The sequence below is a fragment of the Thamnophis sirtalis genome, unplaced genomic scaffold (genome assembly GCF_051295495.1).
Source record: "Thamnophis sirtalis isolate CommonGarterSnake01/CBP01778 unplaced genomic scaffold, rThaSir2_p1.2 scaffold_2, whole genome shotgun sequence".
Taxonomy (NCBI): Eukaryota; Metazoa; Chordata; class Lepidosauria; order Squamata; family Natricidae; genus Thamnophis; species Thamnophis sirtalis.
The window spans coordinates 66,770,032-66,795,595 of record NW_028261382.1 but is presented as its reverse complement, the minus strand read 5'-3'; the positions used below and the strand labels follow the sequence as shown (position 1 = coordinate 66,795,595).

The window sequence follows — 25,564 nt, the reverse complement described above, 5'->3', positions numbered from 1 at the left end:
CCTTGGCCAGGATGTCCATGCGCTGCAACATGCGCTTCATTTGCCTCTCCTCTTCCTGGGTGAAGCGGGAGAGGAGCGGCTCAAGCTGGCCTGTCTGGGAAGGTTGAGAGATGAGATTAGAAAGTATTTCCAGACATAAATGTGGAGCTTGAGTTTATTTCATCATTCCAGCTGCTAGTTTTGAATCCCCAAAGGGAGCCAGGCCAATCTGGGGTGGGGGGAGGGTCTGGAGTCAGTTTGTGCCCCTCTTGTGATGACTCCCCCAGATGTTTCCCCAAATTCCTCTCCAGATGTCAGTTTGGAGGAAGATAAAACTAGTCCCAGTCACTTCAGAAAGGGAATTGATCAATGGCTTTAAACAACCAGCTGAGGGGATTTGGCTGGAGCACAGCTACAGCAAGACCACCTGAGGCTCCAGGTGGGGAAAGCATCCAGCTGCAGCCAGTCAATGATGATGATGAGGAGGAGGAGGAGGAACTGCCTTCTGGGTTGATCAAATTTTTATTGTTTTCCCCTCTATTACATCTTACAATCATCCCATTAACATTGTTGTTTCATCATACCTGGAAATATTAATCTTATATCACTTCTATATTTAAATACATTCATCTACAGTTCTATACATTTCTCTATTGTTTCTTGGCTGAATTAACTTTATTCCTGTTATGCAACCATTTATACCAATTATCCCAAATTTCATAGTATTCAGACTCTTCTTTATCCTTTAATCTTAATGTTAATTTGTCCATGTCTGCGCAATATAGAATTTTCTGAATCACTAATTCTTCTGGGGGAATATTACTCTGTTTCCAACATTGGGAAAACATTAATCTGGCTGTAGTCAACATGGGTATTAATATGTATTTAATTTTCTTTCTATATTTCCCCTTGGTTAATCCCAGCAGAAAGAGTTCCGGTTTATATTCTATTTGTTTCTCTGTAATTTGCTGTATCTATTTCCAAATTTTAATCCAATACTTTTGAGGTGATGGGTTGAAGCAGAAGCTGGCTATTTAGCACAGCAGGTGGATGGAGATGATGCTGGGAATAAAGTATTCATTTCCTAGCTGCATTTTTCCTGGTTGTTGGGATTGACCACCTTGCCTTGACCTTGGGTCGTGTCTTGTGAGCTCTTGATTCTTCTGGCCTGGTGGACCCTCTTCTCTTGGGGATTATCTTGGTTGGGAAACTTTCAAGTGCCTTGTGGACTCATTGGCCATTGCTCCATGTGCTCTTGGCTGGACTTCATTGAAACAGTTCTGGGTTTTTGGTGAAGGGAATTGCTGAGGAATATTAATAAACCCCCTAAACCACTGTGTGTGCATGGGAGCGAGTGGGACAGCACACCCTCTGCAGGCAAATGTCCGATGCCTGGAACTTTGATGGGTCCACCTGATTGGCTCAAATCTAGTCCCCAGGTCTAATTTTTGCACAGCGATAATGAAAACCAAGCTCGGCCTTAAAGAGCCTGCCCTGCCCTTGCAGCCCAGAGATGGATGGTGGGCTGGCTCTCCAGGAGATCCTGCTCACCCTGCCCTACCCCAATGGCATCACGCTGTCCAAGCCACTGAAAGATCAGCCAATGGGCTCGTCTCTCAATTAAATAGGCTTGTCATTGTAACGGTGGCTCTGAACAAGGGGGAGGGGGGTGGGGGGAAGGGAGGAGGGAGCCACAGATGCTCCCAACTGCCAGCCAAAGAGCATCCTGGTCCTTTATCTCTTCTGTCCATTATCTTCTTCCAGCAGAGGCTCAAGGAATCATCCCTGACATATTTAGAAGCTGCCAAGCCTGGCCAAATGATGAATTTTCTGCAGCCGATTCAGAACAGGGGAAGAGAAGGTGCCACCCTGCTCCTTACTCAGCTGCGGAGGTGAGATTACATGCGTGCCAAGTGTTGCTTGATAGGAGACGGGCGGCGTTATCAATTTAGTGAATAAAATTTAAAGATAAATAAACCACCAATCCTACATGCTGTGAATCTGCTTCACAGATATTGTGAAACTAATGAACATCCCTCTACAGATTTTTGTAGCCTGATATTTACCAGGGGCAGTGTGTGTGTGTGTGTGTGTGTGTGTGTGTGTGTGTGTGTGTGTGTAGACAACTCACTGAGGACTAGCATATTTAGAGAACAACACATAATTGACTCTGACTGTGAATCCTTGAATTGAATGCGACCTGGCAGGGGGAAAAAATGTGCAGCCTTTCTGTATTTGGGGGGAATTTAAAACTGCAGCTCCCTAAACCCAACATTTCTCAACTATGGCAGCTTCAAGGCTATGCCGGTTGGGGAATTCTGGGAATTGAAGACCACACCCCTTAAAGCAGCCACTGTCCTAAACCAAGAAAGATGTGGTCCCAATGTCGATCCAGAAGTCTCCCAAAACCGCTACATTCCCCACCCGCTCCATCACCACCAAGGACTTCCTGGAAGGTCTGGTGTGTTTACCTTCAGGTTTGGGACAAGCAGAAGTTTGGAAATCTCCATCCGGCCATCGATCAAACTATTCCAGTCCAGCAAGTCCACCGTTCTGAGAAAAGAGATTGAAGTCAAGCTCTGGTGAATGGAGGGGCTGCATAATGTTTAGCCATCACACCTGGTGGGCCTTTTCCTCTGTGGGTTCGTCTTGTCCCATGAAGGTGCCCAATTGATGGCTGCGAGGCTATTTCGCAATTGGGGGGAAGGGGCTCCTTACTGCTCCAGAGTCGCCCACTGCTCAGCTTTAGAGGTTGAGACTGGGGGAAAGGGAGGTTGGCTCTCATCTCCATGGTCTTGTCTGTCTTCCCTAAGCCACCCTGTTTCTGCTTCTTTGCAAGGAAGCTGCTCCATCACCCAGGCAGAGGTGGGTTCCTACTGGTTCGGCCCAGTTTGGCCGAATCGGTAGTGGTATGCCGGCCTGGGTCGCCAGAACCAGCAGTGACCCAGGCCTGCCATGCCCCTGAACTGTTCCCTCCCTATTTTTTAATGTTCTGTGGATGCAGAGTTATTTATAGGCAACTATGCACAAGCAAAATTGTGAGCGCACTGAACTGGCTATAATGCTGGCAGAAACAACCCGCACACCGGTGCACCCCAGGGCCTCCTCTCCTGCTTCGTTTTGAGACAGTTGTCCCAAAGGTGCTTTTTCAAGAGGCAACTGGAGTTTCTGAGAACTTACCAGGAAGTCCAACTGCCTCTTGGAAAAGCACCTTTGACACACCTAGATGACTGAGAATCTCCCTAATTGTTTTCAAGCACAAATGTGTCTTTGGAGAAGCCAAGAGAGGACCTGAATGCACAAATGACCTACCTTCTTCCACCTCCCCCAATAATACGGCCGATGTCCTCATGGAAGCCAGAACCAGCCAGCTGAACTGCACTTACCCCGTCAGGCCCAATTTCTCGCCCGCGAACCACTGTTGGCTTTCAGTTTTGGTGGCAATCCCCAGGTTGGCCAGGGCCTCCTGCCAAAACCAGAGAGAGTCCCTTCAGTCCTGCAGTGCCCAATCAGTTCTTAATTCTTTATATATTTATATATATATTGGTGTCTTATACTCCAAAAAATACACCGTACTTTTTGGGAGTATATAAGACGCACCTTTTCCCCCCCTAAAAGAGGGTGTGTGTGCATCTTATATTCCAAATGTAGCTGTGCCCACCCACCGTACCCACGCTTTGGTCTCTGCCTCCCAGCAATTTACCTCCTTGCAGCCAATGGGGAAAATGGGGCTTGCGGAGGCTGCAATAGGCTATGGCAATCCCAGCAGCCTGAAACAGCTGATGATTGGGAGGCCCATTCTGAAATTGAAAGGGAAACTTGCTGTTTGCTCTACCAGGCAAATTGCTGTGAGGCAGAAGCAGATTTTTTTTTGTGCTAATTAATGTATACTTCCAGAAAGCCACATCAATTTTAATAGTATCTATACAAGTATAGTCTGAAATGTAACACTACAAGCAGGTATATTGTCTGTACTGTTTGCTGTTTGTTGCAAGGAGGCAAATTGCTAGGAGACAGAAGCAGATTTTTTCCCCTTGTTTTCCTCCCCAAAAGCTAGGTGCACCTTATACTTCTGAGTGTCTTATACTCCAAAAAATATGGTGTATGTATGTATGTGTGTGTGTGTGTGTGTATGTATGTATGTATGCATGCATGCATGCATGCATGCATGTATGTATGTATGTATGTATGTATGTATGTATGTGTATATAACAAATGTAACAAAAAGGCAACAGTAAAAAATATTGGGTTTCTGTCTGGATGGTCTCTTGTGACGAGCCGAAGACAGAGAGTGGAAGTGTGACCTTCCTCCCATATTTGGGCATACCAGGGGTTGTGACTTTAAATATATATGTGTGTATGTGTGTATATACGTGTATATACGTGTATATGTATATATGTATATATGTATATATGTATATATGTATATATGTATAAATGTATAAATGTACATATGTATATATGTATATGTATGTTTGTGTGTGTGTATGTACGCATACACATATATATACACACCAACAATCCATTTTCCATTAACCAGTGTGTTGTCTGGGAATACATATTTTGCACCAACACTTAAATCTGCAATCATTCATAAATTAATCTCCTTGCAGTTTGTAGCTTTTTTTTTCTGCTGCAAACGAGGGGAGGGGTTGTTTTTTTTTAAGCTGAGTCATCTCCAGCCAGATCTCTCTGCTGTATTAACGGCACAAGGCCAAGACCCCCCCCCTTAGGACAAATTAATGAAATTATTTTTTTTCTTATGAAATTAATACAAGCAGAGCTCATATTTGAGAACTTTACGTCTGTTTTTTTAGGAAAACTCAAGCTTCAGTGTTAATTTTTTTTTTTTAAAGATGGCGATTCTCCAGCCTTTGTATTTGCAATGATGATACATTCCGGCAGCTTTTCTAATCAGCTTTTCTAATTATTCCCTTTGAAGAGACTTCCTTATCTAATTAAAAGTTTTCAAAGGCCCTTTGTTGACACAGAGACATTCCGAACAGGGCTTTTCTCTGTTTTTTGTTTTGTTTTGTTGAACTGTTTTGGAGTAATGCCAGCCCTTTGAAATCCTCCGTAAAATTCTTGGCAAAAAAGGGAGAATTTTTTTTTTCTCTTCTTGGCATAGTGATTTGTTAAGTGCTTGAAGCAAAGATATTATGGCTTCCAAGTTGAATCCTGCGAAATTACCTCCTAAATCTGCTTCTCCCATACCTGGCACAAAGTCACAGCCCCCATCTTCTATGCCCCCTAGTGTAGATGTATTAACAAAAGAATTTTTGTTGGAAATGTTTAGAGAATCAAGGGAACAGAATTTGGAAGCTCTCAGAGAGTTCAGAGATGAAATAAGGAAAGAGATAAGCAATGAGATAAAAGTCTCATATGATAAATTTGATACCAAGATTACCAAAATAAATGATGATATGTTGGGAATTGTAAACGTACTCACAGAATATATTTCTGGAATGGAAGAGAACTTAGAAACTCTCAATGAAGCTAAAATTAATTTGACATCTAAAACCGAAGAGGTGGAACGAAAAGTTGAAAATGCTGAAAAACAAATGATTATGATACAGTATAACCAGATGGAACTTGCATTAAGAGTTAGGGGGCTGCGTGAAGAGAGACAGGAGAACTTAAAGCAGATGTTTTCTGAGGCCTTTGACTGTCTGGTGGGAAGACCGGGATCCAATTTTGATTGGCAGATTGATAAAAATTTTCGCGTCAACTCCTGGGCGGCAAAACAAAAGCAACTCCCCCGAGACGTGGTAATATATTTTGTCACAAGAGAATCCAGAAATAAGATATTACAAGAGTCCTACAATACCAAACTTCAAATTGGCGGACAGGATTTGATGGTTTTGAAAGAGATACCACCTCAAATGCTAAGAGCCAGAAGAGATTATGCTTTTTTGGTGGAAGAGCTCAGAAAGCGCCAGATACAGTACAGATGGGATGCCCCGTTTGGCATCATAGTTACATTTGATAAGCAAAGATATCGTCTCAACTCTGTATGGAAAGCTCGAGATTTCTATCATAAGATTTTGAAAGTGGGGCACCCTGAACCATCGGGATATGGAGAAAAACCACAAGCAGGACAAGAGAAACAGCAAACTACACAATCACCAGACAAAACGTATCATCTCCCCCTCCCAGAAGGGCAAGGGGTTAAGGAACAAAGATCTAACCATATGACCACCAGACAAACAGAAAAACAAGCCATAACGCAACAATCTTTACAATTTTCGGCCATTGACCAAGGAGCTACAGCAACAAGCTCAGAAGCTGTGGGAGGAGCTAGACCCAAGGTGAGACAGGCCATGCGGGAGGCTCTAAAAAAGCTTCAGGCAACCAAAAATGACAACTAAGATTCTGACATGGAATGTTAATGGACTGAACTCTCCACAGAAGAGAAAGAAAATATTTCATTATCTTAAACAATCTAAGAATGATATAATTTGTTTGCAGGAAACTCATATCAAAATAACTGATCAAAAATATCTGGTCAATCCCAAACTTGGTCAACACTTTGTGACCTCTGCTACGGAAAAAAAAATGGTATAGTAGTATACTTAAGGAAAGACATTAAAACTGAGCTAATCGAAGCAGATCCCTTTGGAAGATATATCGCATTAGATTTAATCTTAGAAGGGAAAAAGACACTGCTTTTGGGAATCTATGCTCCTAATCAACAACAAGATGGATTTTATAGAAATCTCCATGCTAAATTAGTACAGTGGGACTTTAAGTCGTGCATACTATTGGGTGATTGGAATGGCGTGATTGACACCAAAAGAGATAAGAAGACATCTCGCCCGAATACTAAATTCCGAGCTAAACTACCCAAATCCTTTTTTGACATGACAGACGACTTCGAACTGCGAGACGTTTGGCGTGAAAGGCATGCAGAAGAATATGACTTTACCTTCTTCTCCGACAGACATCAATCTTTTTCAAGGATCGACTTTATATTAATTACTAATGATTTACTTTCTAGGGTGAAGAAGACAAAGATTACGGCCAGAGTCCTTTCGGATCACAACCCAGTTTGGATGGAGCTGGGAAGGGTAGTTCAAGCTAGAAGGTCCTGGAGGCTGAATGAAAATTTATTCAGATATGAAAAGTATGTTAATGATTGTAAAAAATTGTTATCTGAATACTTTGTTTTTAACATGAATAAGGGTACACCTATGGAATATGTATGGGATGCAAGCAAAGCCTATATGAGAGGAGTATTGATAAATATAAACAAAATACATAGACATAAACAAGGGCAAAAACGTAAAGAATTGGAAGAGGAAATTAAAGGGAAAGAGCAGGAATTAATATTGAACCCAGGTGATACAAAGACTAAAGAAGCAATTTCCATATTAAAATCTCAATTTGATATGCTGATCTCTGACCAGGTAGCCACCAGTTTATTATATGCTAAACATAATACTTTCTGCAATGCAAATAAACCCGGTAGATGGTTGGCTTATCAGATCAGGAAAAAAAGGAAAATTCGAAATGTATCCAAATTGTGTTACAGAGGGAAGGAAGTGTTTCAGCAGGAAGAGATCCAAAAGGGATTTCGAGAATTTTTTACAGAGTTGTATAAAGGGGACAAAATTAGGGACTTAGATATAAATAAATACTTAGATAAAGAGAAAATCCCCCTAGTTAGCGAAGAACATAGGTATAGGCTGAACCAACCAATAACCTCTGGGGAAATCCTGCAGGTAATCAAACAATTAAAGCTAGGGAAAGCACCAGGTACAGATGGCTTAACAGCCATTTATTATAAAAACTTACAGTTAGAAATGGTAGAACCTCTTACAGAATTATTTAATAAAATTCAATCGGAAGGTAAAGTGCCCCCCTCATGGAAGACAGAGTTCATATCGTTGATACCCAAAGAAGACCAAGATCTTACTCAGCCGAAAAATTATAGACCTATTTCACTACTTAATGTAGATTATAAAATTTTTACTAAAATATTAGCAAATAGGTTAATGGTGGTTATCCAACAACTGATACATACTGACCAAACAGGTTTATACAGGGCAGACAGATGAAGAGCAATGTCAGGTTAATTACTAATGCTTTAGAATACTTGGGAAAGAATAATCAAATTCCTGCCGCATTCATATTTTTGGACGCTGAGAAAGCCTTTGATCGAGTCAATTGGCAATTCTTGTTGAAGATATTGCAAAAAATGCAGATAGGAGATGGCTTTTTAAGGTCAATTGGTGCAATATATCAGCAGCAAAAAGCCCAAATTATAGTTAATGGAAGTTTAACAGATTCCTTTCAAATAGAAAAAGGTACAAGACAGGGTTGTCCTTTGTCCCCACTATTGTTTATTATAACTTTGGAAGTATTGCTGAATAAGATACGGGCTTTGGATGCTTTAAAAGGGATCAAGATCAGACAGCAAGAATACAGAGTCCGCACTTTTGCGGACGACTTGGTTATAATACTGAAACAACCGCAGGAATCCAGTAAGGTTTTAATGAATACGACTTATCAATATGGTCAAGTCTCTGGATTTAAAATTAATTTAGGAAAAACCAAAATATTAGCAATGAATATGAATACCAAACAGAAGGAAGAATTGGGAGTGATGTTAGGATGTGAGGTTGTTAAAAAAGTCAAATATCTTGGAGTTAATATTTTAACTTCAAATGGGAAATTATACAAGCATAATTATGAACCACTCTGGCATAGTATACAAATGGAGATGAAAAGGTGGGAGAAACTGCATTTATCTTTGTTGGGAAGGATAGCGGCAGTGAAAATGAATATTTTACCAAAATTTTTATTTTTGTTTCAAATGTTACCAATACTTAAAAGAGATGCGAACCTTTTAGAATGGCAGAAGGGTATCAACAAATTTGTATGGGCAGGAAAGAAGCCGAGGGTTAAGATGAAAATAATGCAAGATGTACGTGAAAGAGGAGGATTGAAATTACCAAATTTAAAATTATATTATGATGCAGTGGCTTTATCTGCAATTAGTGATTGGATCCATTTAACCAATGACAGAATATTGAATATTGAGGGACATGATCTGGTATATGGTTGGCATGCTTACTTGTTATTCAACAAAAAACTGGATAAGAATTTCAAAAATCATATTTTAAGAAATGCCTTATTGCGGGTTTGGAAAAAATATCAACATAAACTAAATGACAAATTGCCCATGTGGGCAATTCCTAGACATGCAATTGAAAATATGAATATAGAACAAAAACACGATAGAACCACTTACAGACAACTTCTTATTACAGAAAGAGGGGTGCTGCAATTAAAATCCTTAGAGGTACTTAAAAAAGAGAAGGTAGTTCAAACGTGGTTTCAGTATGGCCAACTACAGGCCAGGTGGAAAATAGACCAAAAAATAGGTTTTGTAATAGCTGAGGATAATTTGTTTAAACAAATAAGAGATCAAAGTTTAATGCACATAAAGAGGATATATAATGTATTACTACAGATGGACTCAGAAACCGAAATGGTTAAAGATTGTATGATAAAATGGGCTCAGAATATTGAAGAACCTATAATGCTGGACACATGGGAAAAAATATGGGTAAGAAATGTAAAATTTACACAAGCACAAAATTTGAGAGAAAATTTTTATAAGATGTTTTATAGATGGCACTTAGATCCCAAAAAGCTTGCTTCTATGTATTCAAATGTTCAGCCTAAATGTTGGAGATGTGGTTCTTTTGATGCTACATATTTTCATATATGGTGGACATGTCGTAATGTTAAGGCATTTTGGATAAAAATTTGGTGGATCCTGCAAAATATCTTCAAAAAAAGGATAAAATTCACTCCCAAACTGTTTTTACTAGGTATATGTATTGACTTTGTAGCAGTAGAGATTAATTTGGTTAATTTGGTTAATAACGGCAGCAAGACTCTTGGTGGCGCAATACTGGAAGAAGAAAGACCTGCCTACAATTCAAGAATGGACTCTGAAGGTTACAAACTTAGCCGAAATGGCAAAAATTTCAGCATATCTTAAAGAACATTCAAATGAGAAGTATAAACGAGACTGGAAAAAATGGATTGATTATATACAAAGCAAATACGGGACTAGGAAATTCCAGATAGCTTATGCTTAAAATTAGTAATAACTTAAATTGTTAAAAATTTGGGTAACAGCAAGAAGCTGAGTTCAATGTAGAGATATTTTAGACTGTGATTGTCAAAAAGTTATACCATGTATGGGCTCTGGGAAGTCGGGGGGAGGGAAGGGAGGTGGGGATCTAGGGGGAGGGGGGGAGGGGGGAAATATAATATGTGTTAAATTTTAAAGCATGATTGCACTTGTATACTGTGGTTTTTTTAATGTTAGTGTCAAAACAGAACAAACTGAATATATCGGAAAGTAATAGATACCGAAGGGAGGAGCTGAATGAAAGAAGAAGGAGAGTAGAGAGAGTGAGAGAGAGGAGGAGGAGAAGGAAGGGAGGGAATGGATTAAGAGAGGGAGTGATAGGGTTAGGGTTAGATAGAGGGGGAAGGGAAGTAGGTGTAGAGGGGTATGAGAGAAGGAAGAATGAAAGTTGGAGGGGGATGAAAGAGGGTGTATGGTGGGCTAAGGCGGTATATTGGGTTTGTATTGTAGGGGGCATTTTCTATAAAAGCGAGGGCTGTGTTTATTACTCAATGTTATATGCCTCGGTTGCACAGTAAACATGTGATTGTATAGAATGAAATGGAAATAAAAAAAGATTTGTACTGAATAAATTAATCTCATTTTAGCTTAATTTCCAATACCTTAAGTATCTAATATTATAACAATCCCCACTGTAATTTATTGAAATCTATTAGTTATATTGACTATTAATACATTTTCTATACTTTAGATAACTTCTTTTACTATTAATTCTTATGTCTGTTCTCTAACCACCAGTAAAAAGATTCCCAAATTGTATAATAATCGGTCAATCTGTTCATTTCTGCACATTCTAATATTTTCCTAATCACATTCTCCTCTGTAGGGATCTCTTCACTGGTACAACAACATATTGACTTAAAACCTGAAATGCAGTCAAATCAAAAGGAGACCATTCTACTTTTGCTTCCTGTGTCTGTTTTCCAACAGGTGTTTTCTCTCAATGCAGAAATTTGGTCTCCTTTAGACAACTCTGTTTTGTTAACCCCCCCCCCCATCAGAAACTCACCTGCAGCTTCTCTATCTCCAGCTTGGTTTCCAGAGCTGCCAAGCCCACCTTGCCCTGTTCAGCAGCCAGTTGGTGGAAGAAGCTTCTCCATTTCACCAGAACCTCCGAGAACTGCAGCTGGAGGCAAGCAGAGACCGAGTGAGCAGCCCTGTCTTGAGTTAAAACATCTGCCCTACATCCCTGAGAGGCCTGGTCAGTCCAGGGAACGTCCCCTGCATTGACCAGGAACCTTGGATGGGCCTTGGACCTTGGTGGCTCAAGACCTCTCGGATAAGCATTTAGGTATCAATGAGGAAAGGCAAACTATTGTCCTGGACTAGCAAAGAAATTTTTAAAAATCATCATGAGTTAACAATCCCATAAACCCTTGTGGGGTGGATTCTGGGTAATTAGCTGAGTGTTTAAATGGCCAGATGCCCTTCCTGTTGCCAATGTAGAGTTTTCTTCAGCAGATATATTCTCATTGTGACCAGAGAGAGAAACATCTGATTCTCCTGAAGCAGAAAATAATTCATTTTCTGGTCTTTATTTCTGGTCCCTATTTTACCCAAAAGGCCTATCATCATTTAATGACTCCATAATCCCTTGCAGGGTGGAGTCTGGGCAACTGAATGGAGCTAGCAGCGTTTTTGAATGGCCGGATGCCCTTCCTTTTGCCAATGCGGAGTTTTGTTCAGCAGATATATTCTCATTGTGACCAGAGAAGAGAAATATCTGCCTCTACTGAGGATCGAACTCACAGGCTACTGATTGTGAGGCGAGAGCTCCACCTCTAGGCCACTGCACCACTTAATTTTTTTAAAAAAGATGTTCCTTCTAAATTGAGGGACTCCATTAAGATCCACAGTGGTTGAATCCCGTCTGCTAAAAACCCAAGTCCCATGGCCATTTCATCAAAATTAGAGTTAGCAGGTACTTTCCCCCCTCCCCCAACTTTTAAATGCAAATTGGATGCTAGAGTCCATTAAAACACAACAACAATGGAAACTGGACAAACAATAAGCCCCAAGGAAGCCTGGCCTTTTCACAGGAATGAAGTGCCTGCTGGTTGGCTATCTATATCGAGATGCAAGGAGGGGCTTGGCCAGAGATGCCCTCCTGAGGAGGGTCTCCAAAGGGTTCCCCAGGGGATCTAGGATTCAGTCACCACAACAAGCACTAGAACAGGGGTGTCAAACTCAAGGCCCAGGGGCCGGATTCAGCCTGCAGGGTATTTAGATCTGGCCCGTGGGGCTACCCTAGAAACAAAGAAGGACTGGACTGCAGTGCTACTGCCAGTGAAAATGGGCTCCCAAGCTTCGTTTTCGGCTGCCGCAGTCTCCGCCAACCCTCTGCCAGTGAAAACGGAGCTTGGGAGCGCCGCATATGAGAGGTTTTTTTTGGTGGGGTGGTGGTAAATTCCCAGGAAGGGGGGAGAACTGAGGAATGCAAAAGAGCCTTCTGTTGCTTGTGAGAAGAGATATCCACCAAGGCCAAACTCCGAGAACTGTTCCAACGGCACAGAACATTTTCCCCAAACAAAAGCACAGCATGTAATTGGTGGATAATGAACTGCGGGAGGCCCAGGGAAGAAAAGGGATGTTTTTGTTAAAATATTCATGATTGGGAGAGATGTGGGAACAAGGTCAGTCAATGAATAGGCATAACAACTAAGTCAACCAATGGGAGCTTAAACAGATCTGAGTCTGTGCAGAGAATTGAAGCAGAAACTTAAGCAGTCTGCTGCTCTGAGAAGTAAACTAGCAACCTGTCTGGGCTTGTCTGCTAAAATGAAACTAACTGCTTGTGTTTGCCTGTAACTTTCCTGCCTTGTGTTTTATCGTACATTTATTCATCTATTCTTATGTATATGAAGAAGTTAATGAATCCTGTTGCATCAGTTATCTGTGTTTGCTTCTGGATTTGAATTTATGCAACAAACTCTTGACAGTTTTCCTACGCCGGTTTTCACAGGAAAACCTCAGAACCAACTTTGCTTCTGCTGTACCTCCTACATGGAGCTTTCGATAAAGTTTCACTTTTGTTTAGAATGTGCCAACTGGGATGGTTAGTGTTGACCCTGTTCCATGGAGGGGACCCCACTGCTGTCTTTGCCAGCAGGGAGAGGCACTGCCAGAGCCACACCGGGCAGTTTGCGGGGTCTTTCTTAACCCGAAGGCCCGAGCTAAACGGTGATGGGGCAAGCAGGGAGCCAAGAAACCAAACACGGCCTATCCAGAGCAGGTGATCACATACCAGGAACTGCGGCCTCCCCAGGGCTGTGAGCTTGATGGCAGAGAAACCGTCCTCTGAGCTTCCTCCTAAAAAACAAGAGTTAGTGCTCGGGGCCTTTCGGGTGCAGAAAGATCATCAGCCAAAGGGGCATCTCCTCTCCAGGAGCACTTTAGCCATCCTGTCCTGAGGACCAGGAAGGTCAGGAGCCACCCTGGCTCTCTGGAAGCCTTGAGACAGGTGAACCCAGAGTGACGCCAAGCCGGGACTCTTGAACTCCCTCAATCTAGATCAGAGCTCTCCAAACTAAGCAAGTTTAAGACTTGTGGACTTCAACTCCAGAGTTCCTCAGCTGGCAAAGCTTTGTGGACTTTAACTCCTGCAGTTCCTCAGCCAGCAAAGTTTTAGGGCTTGTGGACTTCAACTCCCAAGTCCATAAGTCTTAAAGTTGCCAAGATTGAAGACCTCTGATCTAGATCTCCTCCGAGCAGATTGGTTTCCATTAGCAGAACTGAAAAGCAGCAGGGAAGTTGCCAAGAAAGCCGGCAACATGTTTGAGGGCAGTCAAAGTGGAGGAGACAACCCAAGGTCTGCATGGACTGCAGCTCCTCATTTCTCCCCCATTGGCCTGATCCTTGGTCATCATCTAGGGCCATATGTTTGCCCTAGAAGCTTGGAAGACAGGTTCTACAGAGGGGTCCTGCACCCTTATGCCCATCTCGTGGGAGGAAGGACCTTCGATTTGGGGGGAGGCTGACCTCCCCCCCCCCCCGAAGTCTGCTCAGCTGCTCACCTGAGGCCTCGATGCATTTCAGGAATGTTTCCATGTGCCGGTCGCATTTGGCTTCATCGGCGTAGAAGTAGGTTCGGGCGCCAGTGACACCATCCCGCCGGTCCCCAAACTTGTGATGGACACTATAGCGCTTCTCTCTCTGTTCTGGGAAGGACAGCCAGCAGGGAAGGGAGCCCCCTTAGCCCCAGAATCTCCAGCCACTTCGCACCCCAAGCCACGCCAAGCCCCCTTCCCTCCAAGCGATTTTAGGAAATGCTCAACCAAGAAAGCTGGTTGTGACCATCCTTGTTAATTATAATGGTTTAACTTGGTTGCCTCTGTCTCTCTCTCTCTGTGTGGTCTCCCACATGGCCTAATCTGCTTACACTCATAAGTGGGAGCAAAGTCAGCCAGGCCAAAAGGGTGACCAAGCCTGGAGGAGAGGCATCCATTTGGGGCCTCCAGAGCCCCTCACAAGGAACCAGGGCCAACCTCTTAGCTCAGTGATGGCGAATCTTTCTGTCACTGAATGGCCAAACCAGGATGTGCATACGTGCATATGCGCGCACCAGAGTGCCAGAAATCCAAAGACCAGTTGGCTGGCACATACATATTTTGGGGGCATTTTCAGACCATTTTTTCAGCTGTTTTTCAGGCCAAAACCAGCCTGAAAATGGCCTGAAAAGCAGCCTGTTTGGGGCCATTTTCTGGGCAGTTTTCTGGCCATTAGGGGGGGGGGGCATTAGCAGACCATTTTTGGGCCAAAACCAGCCTGAAAACCACCCTATTTTTTTGGACTGTTTCCCAGCCATTTTCCAGCACCAGAAAAGCAAAAACCAGAAGAGCAGCTGGCGAAGGGCATGCATGCCCACAATGAAGGCTGTGTGTGTCTCCTCTGGCATGGGTGCCATAGGTTCGCTATCACAGTCTTAGCCCTTTGGGCCAGTTTTTCTCTGAGCACATTTGAGGAGCTAAGGAACAAATAGGGCAGCCATTTACTGTTCAGAAATCCCCCCTTCCCCCTGGAAAAGAGCTGGGCCCCCACCACTTTGGGTGTGTGCACCCCTTGACGTGCCATGAAAAGACCGAAAGGGGCCTCTGGTCCTACAGCGTCCTCCGGGGATCCTGGTCAGCAGTTCGTGGTGAAATGTCTATGGAGATTCTCCATCATCCAGGAACTGGTTGTCCCAAGGATGCTTTTTTTTTTTCAAGAGGCAACTGGTTTTTCTGATTTTTCTTTGAAGACGTTGCGCTTCTCAGCCAAGAAGCTTCTTCAGCTCTGACTGGATTGTGAGGAATGGAAGGATTTATACTCCTTGCAGACAGCTAGTTATTTGCATCCTTTTAGAGAGTCATGGAGGCCACTTGGAGTTTGCCCAAGTGGTGAAAATGGACATGGAGCCTTCTTGGAACAGCTGAAAGGATTGTGTTGTAGATATAGATGTCATTTCCCTCCCCCTCTGTTGAGAGAGGGCTGTTCAGGTGACCCTGACTATACAGCTCAACCTCCAGGTGGCCTCAAGGACCCTCTAAAAGGATGCAAATGACCAGCTGTCTGCAAGGAGTATAAATCCTTCCATTTCCCACCATCCAGTCAGAGCTGAAGAAGCTTCTTGGGTGAGAAGCGAAATGTCTTCAAAAGAAAAAACAAACCAAAAAGTCCAGTTGCCTCTTGCCAAAAGCACCTTTGGGTTCCTTGGTCAAAAGCAACCAGAGAAAAAATGTTGCCTCTTGGCTGCCAGGGCAAAAAGCCACGAGGCCCCCCACAGGGCAGACCGGAGACCCCCAAACAAGTGGTGGGACATTAAAAGAGGCCAGAAGATTCCGCAGCAACTTTACTTACTGCCTGTCTCCTTCTCAAATGCAGACACGCAGGAGCTGGGAAAGGAAGGAAGGAAGAAAACGTTTACTTTCTGCCATGGGTCACTCTGCAAGCACTGAATGCAGCCCAGACAAGGGGATCACAGCTGGCCAGAGGCAACCGGAAGAGTTAGGACTGGGGTCTGCCAGTCTTCATTACATGTACATTTGGCAATATCAGAATAGGTGGGCTTTGCAGTTGTAGGAAGTTAGCACCCACCCTCTCCTAGGAAAATGAGGTATTTTAGGAAATATTAAAAGGGCAGAATATTTCCCCTAAAAGGGAGGCAGAAATTCACCCCCCCCCTTTTGTCAATAGGCCATTAAGGCCTGAGCCAATCTATTCTGTTGTTTTTTTTAAATGACACCTTGTCAATGAATTCCAAAAATCCCCAAGTGTGCCCGTCATTTTCGGTTGTTATAAAGATACCATATAGCTGTGACTTGCATTTTTTCCACAGTCCAATGAGCTGTGCCTACTTTTCAAGGTAAGTAAAGGTTGTGTGTGTCTGTTTCCCAGCAACCTGGCAGGGAATGCCGGCTGAAGTTCCAGCCCAGAAGTCACTAAGTGCCTGATGGCCTTTGACAGGAACTGTCAGTGCCAGGGCATGTCTGTATTTACTCTGGGGCAGGAAAAGCTGCCTAGAAAAGTGACAGAGAAAGCTAATCAAGTTAAACTTGATTAACCGATTCAGTTAATCAAGAACTTAAGACCTAAAATGCAAATTTCCCAGGAGGTTTTGTGAACTAAACAAACAACAGCAAAGAATGGATGGCTTTAGACAAGCTCATTCCAAAGACAAAACTTCCCCAAAGTTGACAGGATGGGAGAGAAAGTCTTTGCAAAGTGCCCCTTGGTAGCCCACCGGGGGGGGGGGGGGACTCCTGTTCCAGAAAGTCCCCTTAATTCAGCCCATCTCCAGCTCAGACAAGGTTGAGGGGTCCTTGGTGCTCTCTGAGTTTGATTGTTTTTCTTGCAGGTGTTTGATTAATCAATCAGAATAGAGCTGGAAGGGACCTTAGAGGTCTTCTAGTCCAACCCCCTGTTCAAGCAGGAGACCTTATACCACTGCACCGTATATATGCACTGACTGTGGAATCGACCGGGGCCATGCCAAGCCATAGAGTTTGCTCAGTCCTGCCGCAGATCAGCACAGCCTTGGGACAAATGGACATTACCCCCCCCCCCCCGTATGGCAATGAGATCAATCAATCAGAATAGAGCTGGAAGGGACTTTGGAGGTCTTCTAGTCCAGCCCCCTGCTCAAGCAGGAGAACCTATACTATTTCAGATAAGTGGCTGTCTAGTCTCTTCTTGAAAACCGCCAGTGATGAAGCACCCACAACGTCTGGTGGCAAGCTGTTCCACTGGTTCATTGTCCTCACTGTTAGGAAGTTTTTCCTTGGTTCCAGGTTGCTTCTCTCCTGGAGTAGTTTCCATCCATTATTTCTTGTCTTGTTTTTGGAAAACAGGTTGACCCCCACCGCCGTCTTTATAGCAGCCACTCAAATGCTGGAACATTGCTATCACGTTACCCCTAGTTCTTCTTTTCACTAGGCATACCTCTACCCAAACTAGGTAACACAATCAGTGCATGAAATGAAATGTCTGCAAGAAAACCACCAAGCTCAGAGAGCACCAAGGACACCTCATTTCAACCCTGGGCTATAAATATTCTCCTTTATTGGTAGGTGGGGAAGATCACCAGATTGTGATCCTCAGACCAAGGCCAATTCCCTGGCACAGCCCATGCACTGAAATGAATGGAAGCTTGCAAAACAAACCCTGAACTGCCTTCCTGGAGATCAGATGGCACAGAGTACCAGGCTTGCCAAGAGCCGGATTAACTGATCTCACCTGGCCAGGCAGGAAGAGGAGCAGGACAAAGACGGATTCCAGCTCAGCTTCGCACATGTTTCTGGCAGCTGCTTCTCTTGCGTAAGGAATCTGCCTCCCCCGCAGCCAATCTGGGAGAGGGGGCATGTCGCCCCTCAGCCAATCGCAAAGCGGAAGGCTGTTTCATTGGCAAGTCACGAGGAACACACCGTGTCCCACAAAGAAACAACACTGCGCCTTGTGACGCAAAGAGGGCGAAGACCCTCTCGGGTTTCCTCCTGGGCCGGGCGCAAGCAAATTCCCAAGGGGGCCCCCTCCCTCCCTCCCTCCCTAATCAGTTCCTGCTTCCAGATTCCAATGGAAACCAGCCCGGCTCTAGGGGAGAATGCAAACAGGAAGCGAAAATGCGCAGAACAAGTTGTGCCCAGAGGCACCAAAGGGAGGGGCAGCCGAGGCACCGAGAAAAATCCAGGGGTGACCTCAAGCAAGCTTTTGGAGCAGCTGCGTTTCTCAACCCAGGTCGCTTTTTAAAGGTAAAGGTTCCCCTCGGACATAGGTGCTAGTCATTCCCGACTCTAGGGGGCGGTGTGCATCTCCGAAGAGCCAGCGCTGTCCAAAGACGTCTCTGTGGTCATGTGGCCAGCATGGCAGAGCGCTGTTCCCTTCCCACCAACGGTGGTTCCTATTTTTCTACTTGCATTTTTATGTGCTTTCAAACTGCTAGTTTGGCAGAAGCTGGGACAAGTAATGGGAGTTCACTCTGTTATGCGGCGCTAGGGATTCAAATCGCTGAACAAGCTCAGCGTCTCAGCCATTGAGCCACTGTGGCCGCTTTTTAAGATCATGCAAAGTATTAGTATCACTTCATAAATCCTTAGTAAGGCCACACCTGGAATACTGCACATTTGATCATCACATTAGTAAAAAAGATGTTGAGGCTTTGGAAAAATGTGCAGAGAAGAGCAACGAAGGTGATCCAAGGCCTTGAGACTAAAACTGGTTGCAGAGGTTGGGTCTGGCTAGTCTAGAAAAAAGAAGGACTAGAGGGGACATGATAGCAGTAGCATTTCAGTATTTGAAGGGCCGCCTCAAAGAAGAGGGGGACAATTTATTTTTCAAAGTACCAGAAGCAAGACAAGAAATAATGGGAACTAATCCAGGAGAGAAGCAACCTGGAATTAAGGAGAAACTTCCTAACGGTGATGACAGCTAACCAGTCGAACAGCTTGCCACCAGAAGTTGTAGGTGCTCCATCACTGGAGGTTTTTAAGACGAGAGTGGACAGCTACTTGTCTAAAATGGTATAGGGTCTCCTGTTTGAGCAAGGGGTTGGATTGGAAGATCTCCAAGGTCCCTTCCAGCCCTATTCTGATTGAGATGGGTGGATATCAGCAGGACTGGCTAGGGAATTCAGAGAGTTGGTCCAGACATCTTAAAACAGCCACAGTCGAGGACTCTGCCTTAGAGACTGGAAGGGAACCTACCCAGTCCCCTGACAAACACCCACCAGGCTTTTTTGGGCAAAGTGGACAACATATTCCTCCCACAATGCTGAGGGTCACAGGATGCCCTCTGGTGACTGAGGAAGGCCACATGGAGTGAGAGTTTTGACTCTTCTTTGGTCGCTTTAGGGTTCTAGAAGACAGGAAAAAATCACTCCCCCTTTCCACTCATCTCTGCAAAGGATGAGAACTGGGCTACCAAATACGATAGCTTGGCTTTGGATTACTCGGGTGTTGAGTGGGTGAGCATTTGCCTCTTGTGCTTACTATTTCTGGATCACATCCTCCAAAATGGCCTGTTGGTGGCTTTCAGCATATAGCACTAGCACTTAGATTTATGTACTACTTCACAGTGCTTTACAGCCTTTCTAAGCCATTTACAGAGTCAGCCCATTGCCCCCAACAATCTGGGTCCTCATTTTACCCACTTTGGAAGGAGGGAAGGTTGAGTCAACCTTGAGCCTGATGAGATTTGAACTGTCAAATTGCAGTCAGCAGGCAGTCAGTAGAAGTAGACCGCAGTACTGCACTCTTAACCACTGTACACTATGGAAGGGAGGGAGGGAGGGAAATAGCAACAGCACTTAGACTTATATACAGCTTCATAGTGCTTTACAGCCCCCTCTAAGCGGTTTACAGAGTCAGCCTTTTGCCCCCAACAATCTGGGTCCTCATTTTACCCACCTCGAAAGGATGGAAGGCTGAGTCAACCTTGAGCCTGGTGGGATTTGAACTGCCAAATTGCAGGCAGCCGGCAGCCAGTAGAAGTAGCCTGCCATACTGCAACTCTAACCACTGCACCATATAACCTTGACCCTGCACCTTTTATTTCCTTCAGGATTCAGCATGGCACAGAGTCCCTCAGTGGGATGAGCAGACATACAAATGGAATATGCATTTGCTCTCTCCAAACCTGCACACACCAAATTTGGCTCACAACCACCCTATAAGGTATTCAAGAGAGTAAGGAAGACAACCTTGACCGAGAAATGCAGGGACTGCTTCCTAGGCAAAAGTGGCCGAAGCATTTTTAAAAATCTAGAATATGTGGAGGTGGCTCAGGTAGACACTAATTCACTGTACAAGTGAGGAGACCCAGCAGAATCAGACTGGCAAGATTCTGTCATTGCAGCCCTTCTCCAGTCCAGTCCTCGTCGCCTTCCTTAACCTTCCTGTTGGGTGGATTTCCTGGTCTGGCCCACCGAGTGGTAGCATGGACTGGGGGTGGGGGGAGTGAGTTCCATGGATGAGGAAGAACTAGGATCCAAATCTTCTCCCTCTACCCAATCAGCTCTTGGGCTGAGAGGTAGGAGGTGACCCCGAGTACCCCACAGACCTTCTGCGACTAGGGGAGGGGTGTTTTCTCTCACCAGGCCAACATTGCCAGCATTCCTGGAGATCTGCCATGTTATGTTGCTGGAAAGATGAAACCCTGATCCCTTTATGTAACCTCTTCACAACATGAGGCTGGGTGGGGAGAAGGCAAGTTATGGGGAGCCCCACAGCAAAAAAAAAACATAGCTGGGACACTTCTAGTCCAACTCCCTGCTCAAGCGCCAGAGAAATGGCTGTCCCATAAAAACCTCCAGTGACGGAGCTCTAGGTTGGATCTCCTTGGTAAGTTTCCATCCGTTACCTCTCGTCCTGCCCTCTGGTGTTTTGGAGAACTGGTTGACCCCTCTTTCTCCGAGACAGAAAATTGGAAGAAGCTGTCTGTTCTGACCCAGCTCCCCAAACATGGCAAACCCTCTGAAGTTAACTCAGAATCCCAGCAGCATGGCAAAAAGTTTCTCTCTCACTGCAGGCTAACAAGTATGTCTGGCAGGGAGATGAATAGTTGTTGGCCACACCTATTCATCTCCATCCCCTGCCTTTGATCCCCAGAGCTAGGGTGGGGCTTCGCTAGCAGCGATAGCTCTTCTGTCCCAAGGACCGGCCCATAGATTTCCACTGCTCTCCTCTCCTCTGTGGATCTGTGTGTCAGGCACTGGACCCAGCTGTTCCTCTTCTTCCTCATCAGCCATCTCCAGACCTGGGGGGTGTTGACTTTCCACCTGAGGGCTGATGGATGGCCCAGGCTCTGCCTCTTTCTCTCTCTCTCTGCCAGCTCCATTACCTCTTCCCCCTGGAGCTCTCAGGTTGCCTTGATGCTGGCCCTAACTCCCATACCTCCTCCTCCGATTCGGTTGATGGAGGGGCCAATAGGCCACAACACTGTCACCCAGTCCTTCTCTTCATTAGCTCAGTTTCTGCTGCTGCCCAGCTGTCCCTCCCTATCACGGAATGCCCTGAGGGGGGAGGCATCCTGGTGCTTTTCTCTCTGCTCTAACTTGACCCGTTTTTAAACTTGATCTTTCTACTGCTGGTCTCTCCTCCTTTCTTCTGTTTTGGAGAATTATCCTGATCAACCAAGTCCAGCTCTACCCTCTACCCGCAATATAATTTCATTTTAAGAATCTGTTGGGCAGGAAAATATCAAACCGCTCCTCTCCAATTGCATTTAGGGCAATGAAATATCTCAGTGGTTAAGACTCCTGGATTGTCCGATGGAAATCTGACAGCCGGGGTTTGAAACTAAGCATCACACAATGGGGTGAGTTCCTGTCTTTGCCCAGCTCCTGCCTATCTAGCAATTCAAAAGTACGCAAATGCGAGTAAATAGGTACCACTTCAGCGGGAAGGAAACAGCACTCTGTGATGTTATGCTGGCCACATGACCTACAGAAATATCTTTGGACAGCACTGGCTCATAGCTTCAAAATGACAATGAGTGCTGCCCCCTACAGTCAGCATCAGCTAGTGCAGGGGTTCCCAACCTTTTCTATACCCTGCACCCCTAGAATGCTGATATATTTTCGCAGCCCTTGAAAAAGTAAATAATTATATGCATATAATTATGCACATACACAATAATTTTGAAACTTCTAAACCCACATTTTCATGCCCCCTGGAATATTGTCTCACACCTCACACACACCTCCTTGGGAACCCCTGAACTAGTGGAATAAAATTTGCAGGGACTCCCTCCCTTCCGCATCACGTTTGGGACCCCCTGTCCTGCTCTCCTCATACTTGCAATGCTATAGGCCAGCACATGCTCTCGTTTTAAACCTCACAAGTATCGCTCTGGGCAAGTTAGCACGAGCTGCCAGGACGGCAGCTGCAATTTTTTTTTTTTAAAGCATCATTTGTAGAACAGCCTGGGATTGCTTTGCAAGTGATGCAGAAGAACCTCACAGATTCTGGAGGAAAAGGCAGAGAAAAAATGGGCAGGACACGCATCGCATGTGCTGAAGCTCTTCCTCCAAATTAGTTGTAAAGGAAGCGCCAATGCAGATCCATTTCGTAGACATGTTGGTGTAAAACTAGGACTGTCAAACTCAAGGTCCGTGGGTTGGATCCAGTCCGCAGGAAAAACCTGGAAATAGTGAGGGACCAGCCCCTGGTGACTCTGCCAATGAAAATGGGACTCCTGATGTCCATTTCCGACTGCCACGGCCTCCTGCAACCTCTGCCAGCAAAAACAGAGCTCCGTTTTTGCTGGCAGAGGCTTGCAGGAGGCCATTGCAGCCAGAAATGAACATCAGGAGCCCATTTTTGCTGGAAGAGGGTTGCAGGAGGCCGTTACAGCTGGAAATGGACATCAGGAGCCGGTTTTTGCTGGCCGAGTGCTCGGGCCATCACAGGTGCCCCTGACACGAGTGATGTCGAGCCTGCTACACCCAACCTTTGCCCCCCAAGGTCCAACATAACCCTGGTGCAGCCCTGCATGAAATCCAGTTTGACACCCCTGGTCTAACCGGTTCCACTCATCTAACGGATAGCCTCCCCCAACTGCAGGGTTGGCCTTCAGCTCCCCACTTCCTCCCCCACCACCCTGTGGCCTTGTGGGAAGGAGGAAAAGATCCCGGAGGAACGTCTCAAAGCCCCAGCAGCTCATGGCTCCACTCCGACTCATCACTGAAACCCGAACCCAAGAGATTGCAAAGGCCACGGCAAACTTGCTTATTGTTACACATCATTGGAATAGTTCCTGTCGATTAATTGCTGGGGTCCTCCTTACATCATTCCTCTTTTCCAATCCTCCCCCAAACCAGCCTTCCTCCGTAAGCCAACGCTTCCCCCCCCCGCCCCCCTGTCATGCCCCTTCTTATGTAATGGGCTATGACCTCAACTTCTCCAAATGATTGCTGCGGAGGGGATGGACACCACTTGGCACACAGCGCAGCCCTCCCTCACTGCTGCCTGTTGCCACACTAGTCTCTTACTCTAGTTCCTTCTTCTTGGCCTCCTCGCTGGTCAGGTCTTCCTCCACGCTGTAGTCCAGCACTGAGCCCACGCCGTAGGCACGGTTGCGCCGGATGAGAGGCTTGATGGCTTCCTGGTCTTCTCCAGCCACAAACTGCCCATAGAAGGTCAGTTTCATCAGCTTCTCAAAGAGCTGCTGGCCCAGCAGCTTCTGGCTGAGGTGCATCAACTGTGGAAAGAGGGAGCAGTCACAGGGCTGGCTTTCTCACTTAAAACTCCCCAGAGGCAGCCCCAGAGTAAACACTGGTCCTATTACCCCCTTTCCCCATAAAACCTTATGATTCTTGTGGAATGTATGCTGTTTTATTTTTCTTTATGTACACTGAGAACATCTGCACCAAAGACAAATTCCTTGGGTGTCCAATCACACTTGGCCAATAAAGAATTGACTACTCTATTCTACTCTGCACCCCAGACTGGAACCTGGACCAGTCCAGTATTTCTGAATGAACCCTTGAGGTGGTGGAAATGTGCCTCCTTCAGGGAAGAATGTGCCATCTTTGACCCAAGTGCAAGTCATTTCTCAGGAGGCCTTAACCAGCCTTGGGAGTCACGAGATTGAATTCCTCTGAGATTACAGATTAACAAAATTGGAACCCCAAAGAATGTTAATTCTTTTGCAAAAAACACTCCCCAGTTTCTTAGGAAGGATAATTTCCAGAGCCATCACTATTTGTGCTGATAAAGGAAGATTCAAGCTTTGCATTTTGGAACTCCATCCTAAAGTTGCTCCTTCCAAACTCCTCACTGCTCCTTTGAGCTGTCTGCAAAGTCCAGAGGTCACCAACTGCTGTAGTTCTGGGGACTTAAACTCCTCGGTTTGACAGCCCAAGATCTCCCCAACACCCCCACGAATGTCCCGGGGATCCAGTCAACCGTAGAAGACCCCCCCCCCACTCTTAGAAATCTCCCAAGGAGGGGACAACCACCCGCCGAGTTCCCACAAGCACGTTAACGCTCCTCCGTTACACGAACGCGAGGTGTGTGCCAAGTCCTTAACAGCCCTAGGGTACAGATTGACAGATGAGTGGGAAGGCACCTTGGAGGTCATCTAGTCCAACCCCCGCGCCCAAGTAGGAGACCCTACACTATTTCTGAAGAAATGGCAGTCCGATCTCTTCCATATCCATCGTTTCCTTTTTCATCCTTTGGGAAATTCGCGTCTAAAACAACACCAGCCTCATTTTAAACAAAAGGCAAAAGCCCCGTTTCCGTTATGCCGATAGACTGCATCTGAAGACGGAAGCTCTACCCTTTTCTCCATCCCCCCCCCCCCCCGCGGCCATTCAGTTCTTCCGGGAAAGGAAGAAGCGGCCGGATCTCCCGCTCACCTGCTCGGAGCGCTGCACCAGCGGCTCCAGGGCGCAGAGGCGGAGCACGAGCAGCCCGCGCAGGAGCTCGCCGCTGCTCTTGCTCCGGAAAGCCTCCCGGGCATCGGAGAAGTTCACCGTCCGCGGTTGGGGCGGCGGCGGCGGGTGCTGGCGGAGGTGCGTCCCGTGCGCGGGGACCGCGTCGGTGGGGACGGCATCCTGGTCCGGGAGCGCTGCAGCAGCAGGAGCCGCAGCCGGGGAAGAGTGCGAACGGCTCGGGGCGACGAAGGACTGAGCAGCGCGCAGCGACGCCCGGGAGAAGCAAGAGCGAGCGGCCATGCCCACCAAGTACTGAAGGACGATCCGACGATCCGGCACGCTTATATAGGCGCCACCTCCCCCTTAGCCGCGCCCACTAGCCGGTGGGAGCGTTTGATTGGTGGATCTGCCGGCCCGGCCCGCGCCCACCGCGGGGCTTGCCTATTGTTCTCCGCTTCTTCGAGACACACCCACGTCAAGCCCCGCCCCCTCTCCTGCCCCGCCCCCGCCCCGGGCAATTCAGGAGACGCGAGGGGAGATGCGTGAGGATTGCGCAATCCCATCTGGAG

General features: G+C 45.8%; 1 protein-coding gene across 1 annotated transcript in view; it reads right to left on the bottom strand.

Annotated features, from left to right (window-relative positions):
- Positions 1–25,319, bottom strand: part of PRODH (proline dehydrogenase 1) — a 30,972-nt gene extending 5,653 nt beyond the window's left edge. The window contains exons 1-9 of the mRNA XM_087705845.1: positions 24,978–25,319; positions 23,607–23,815; positions 15,983–16,017; positions 14,161–14,304; positions 13,392–13,456; positions 11,157–11,273; positions 3,366–3,445; positions 2,451–2,532; positions 2–94 (exon numbers count right to left, since the gene is read on the bottom strand). Coding sequence (XP_087561971.1) covers positions 2–94; positions 2,451–2,532; positions 3,366–3,445; positions 11,157–11,273; positions 13,392–13,456; positions 14,161–14,304; positions 15,983–16,017; positions 23,607–23,815; positions 24,978–25,295 — 1,143 coding nt within the window. The 5' untranslated portion in view covers positions 25,296–25,319. The remainder of the gene's footprint in view (position 1; positions 95–2,450; positions 2,533–3,365; positions 3,446–11,156; positions 11,274–13,391; positions 13,457–14,160; positions 14,305–15,982; positions 16,018–23,606; positions 23,816–24,977) is intronic.
- Positions 25,320–25,564: the final 245 nt, after the last annotated feature.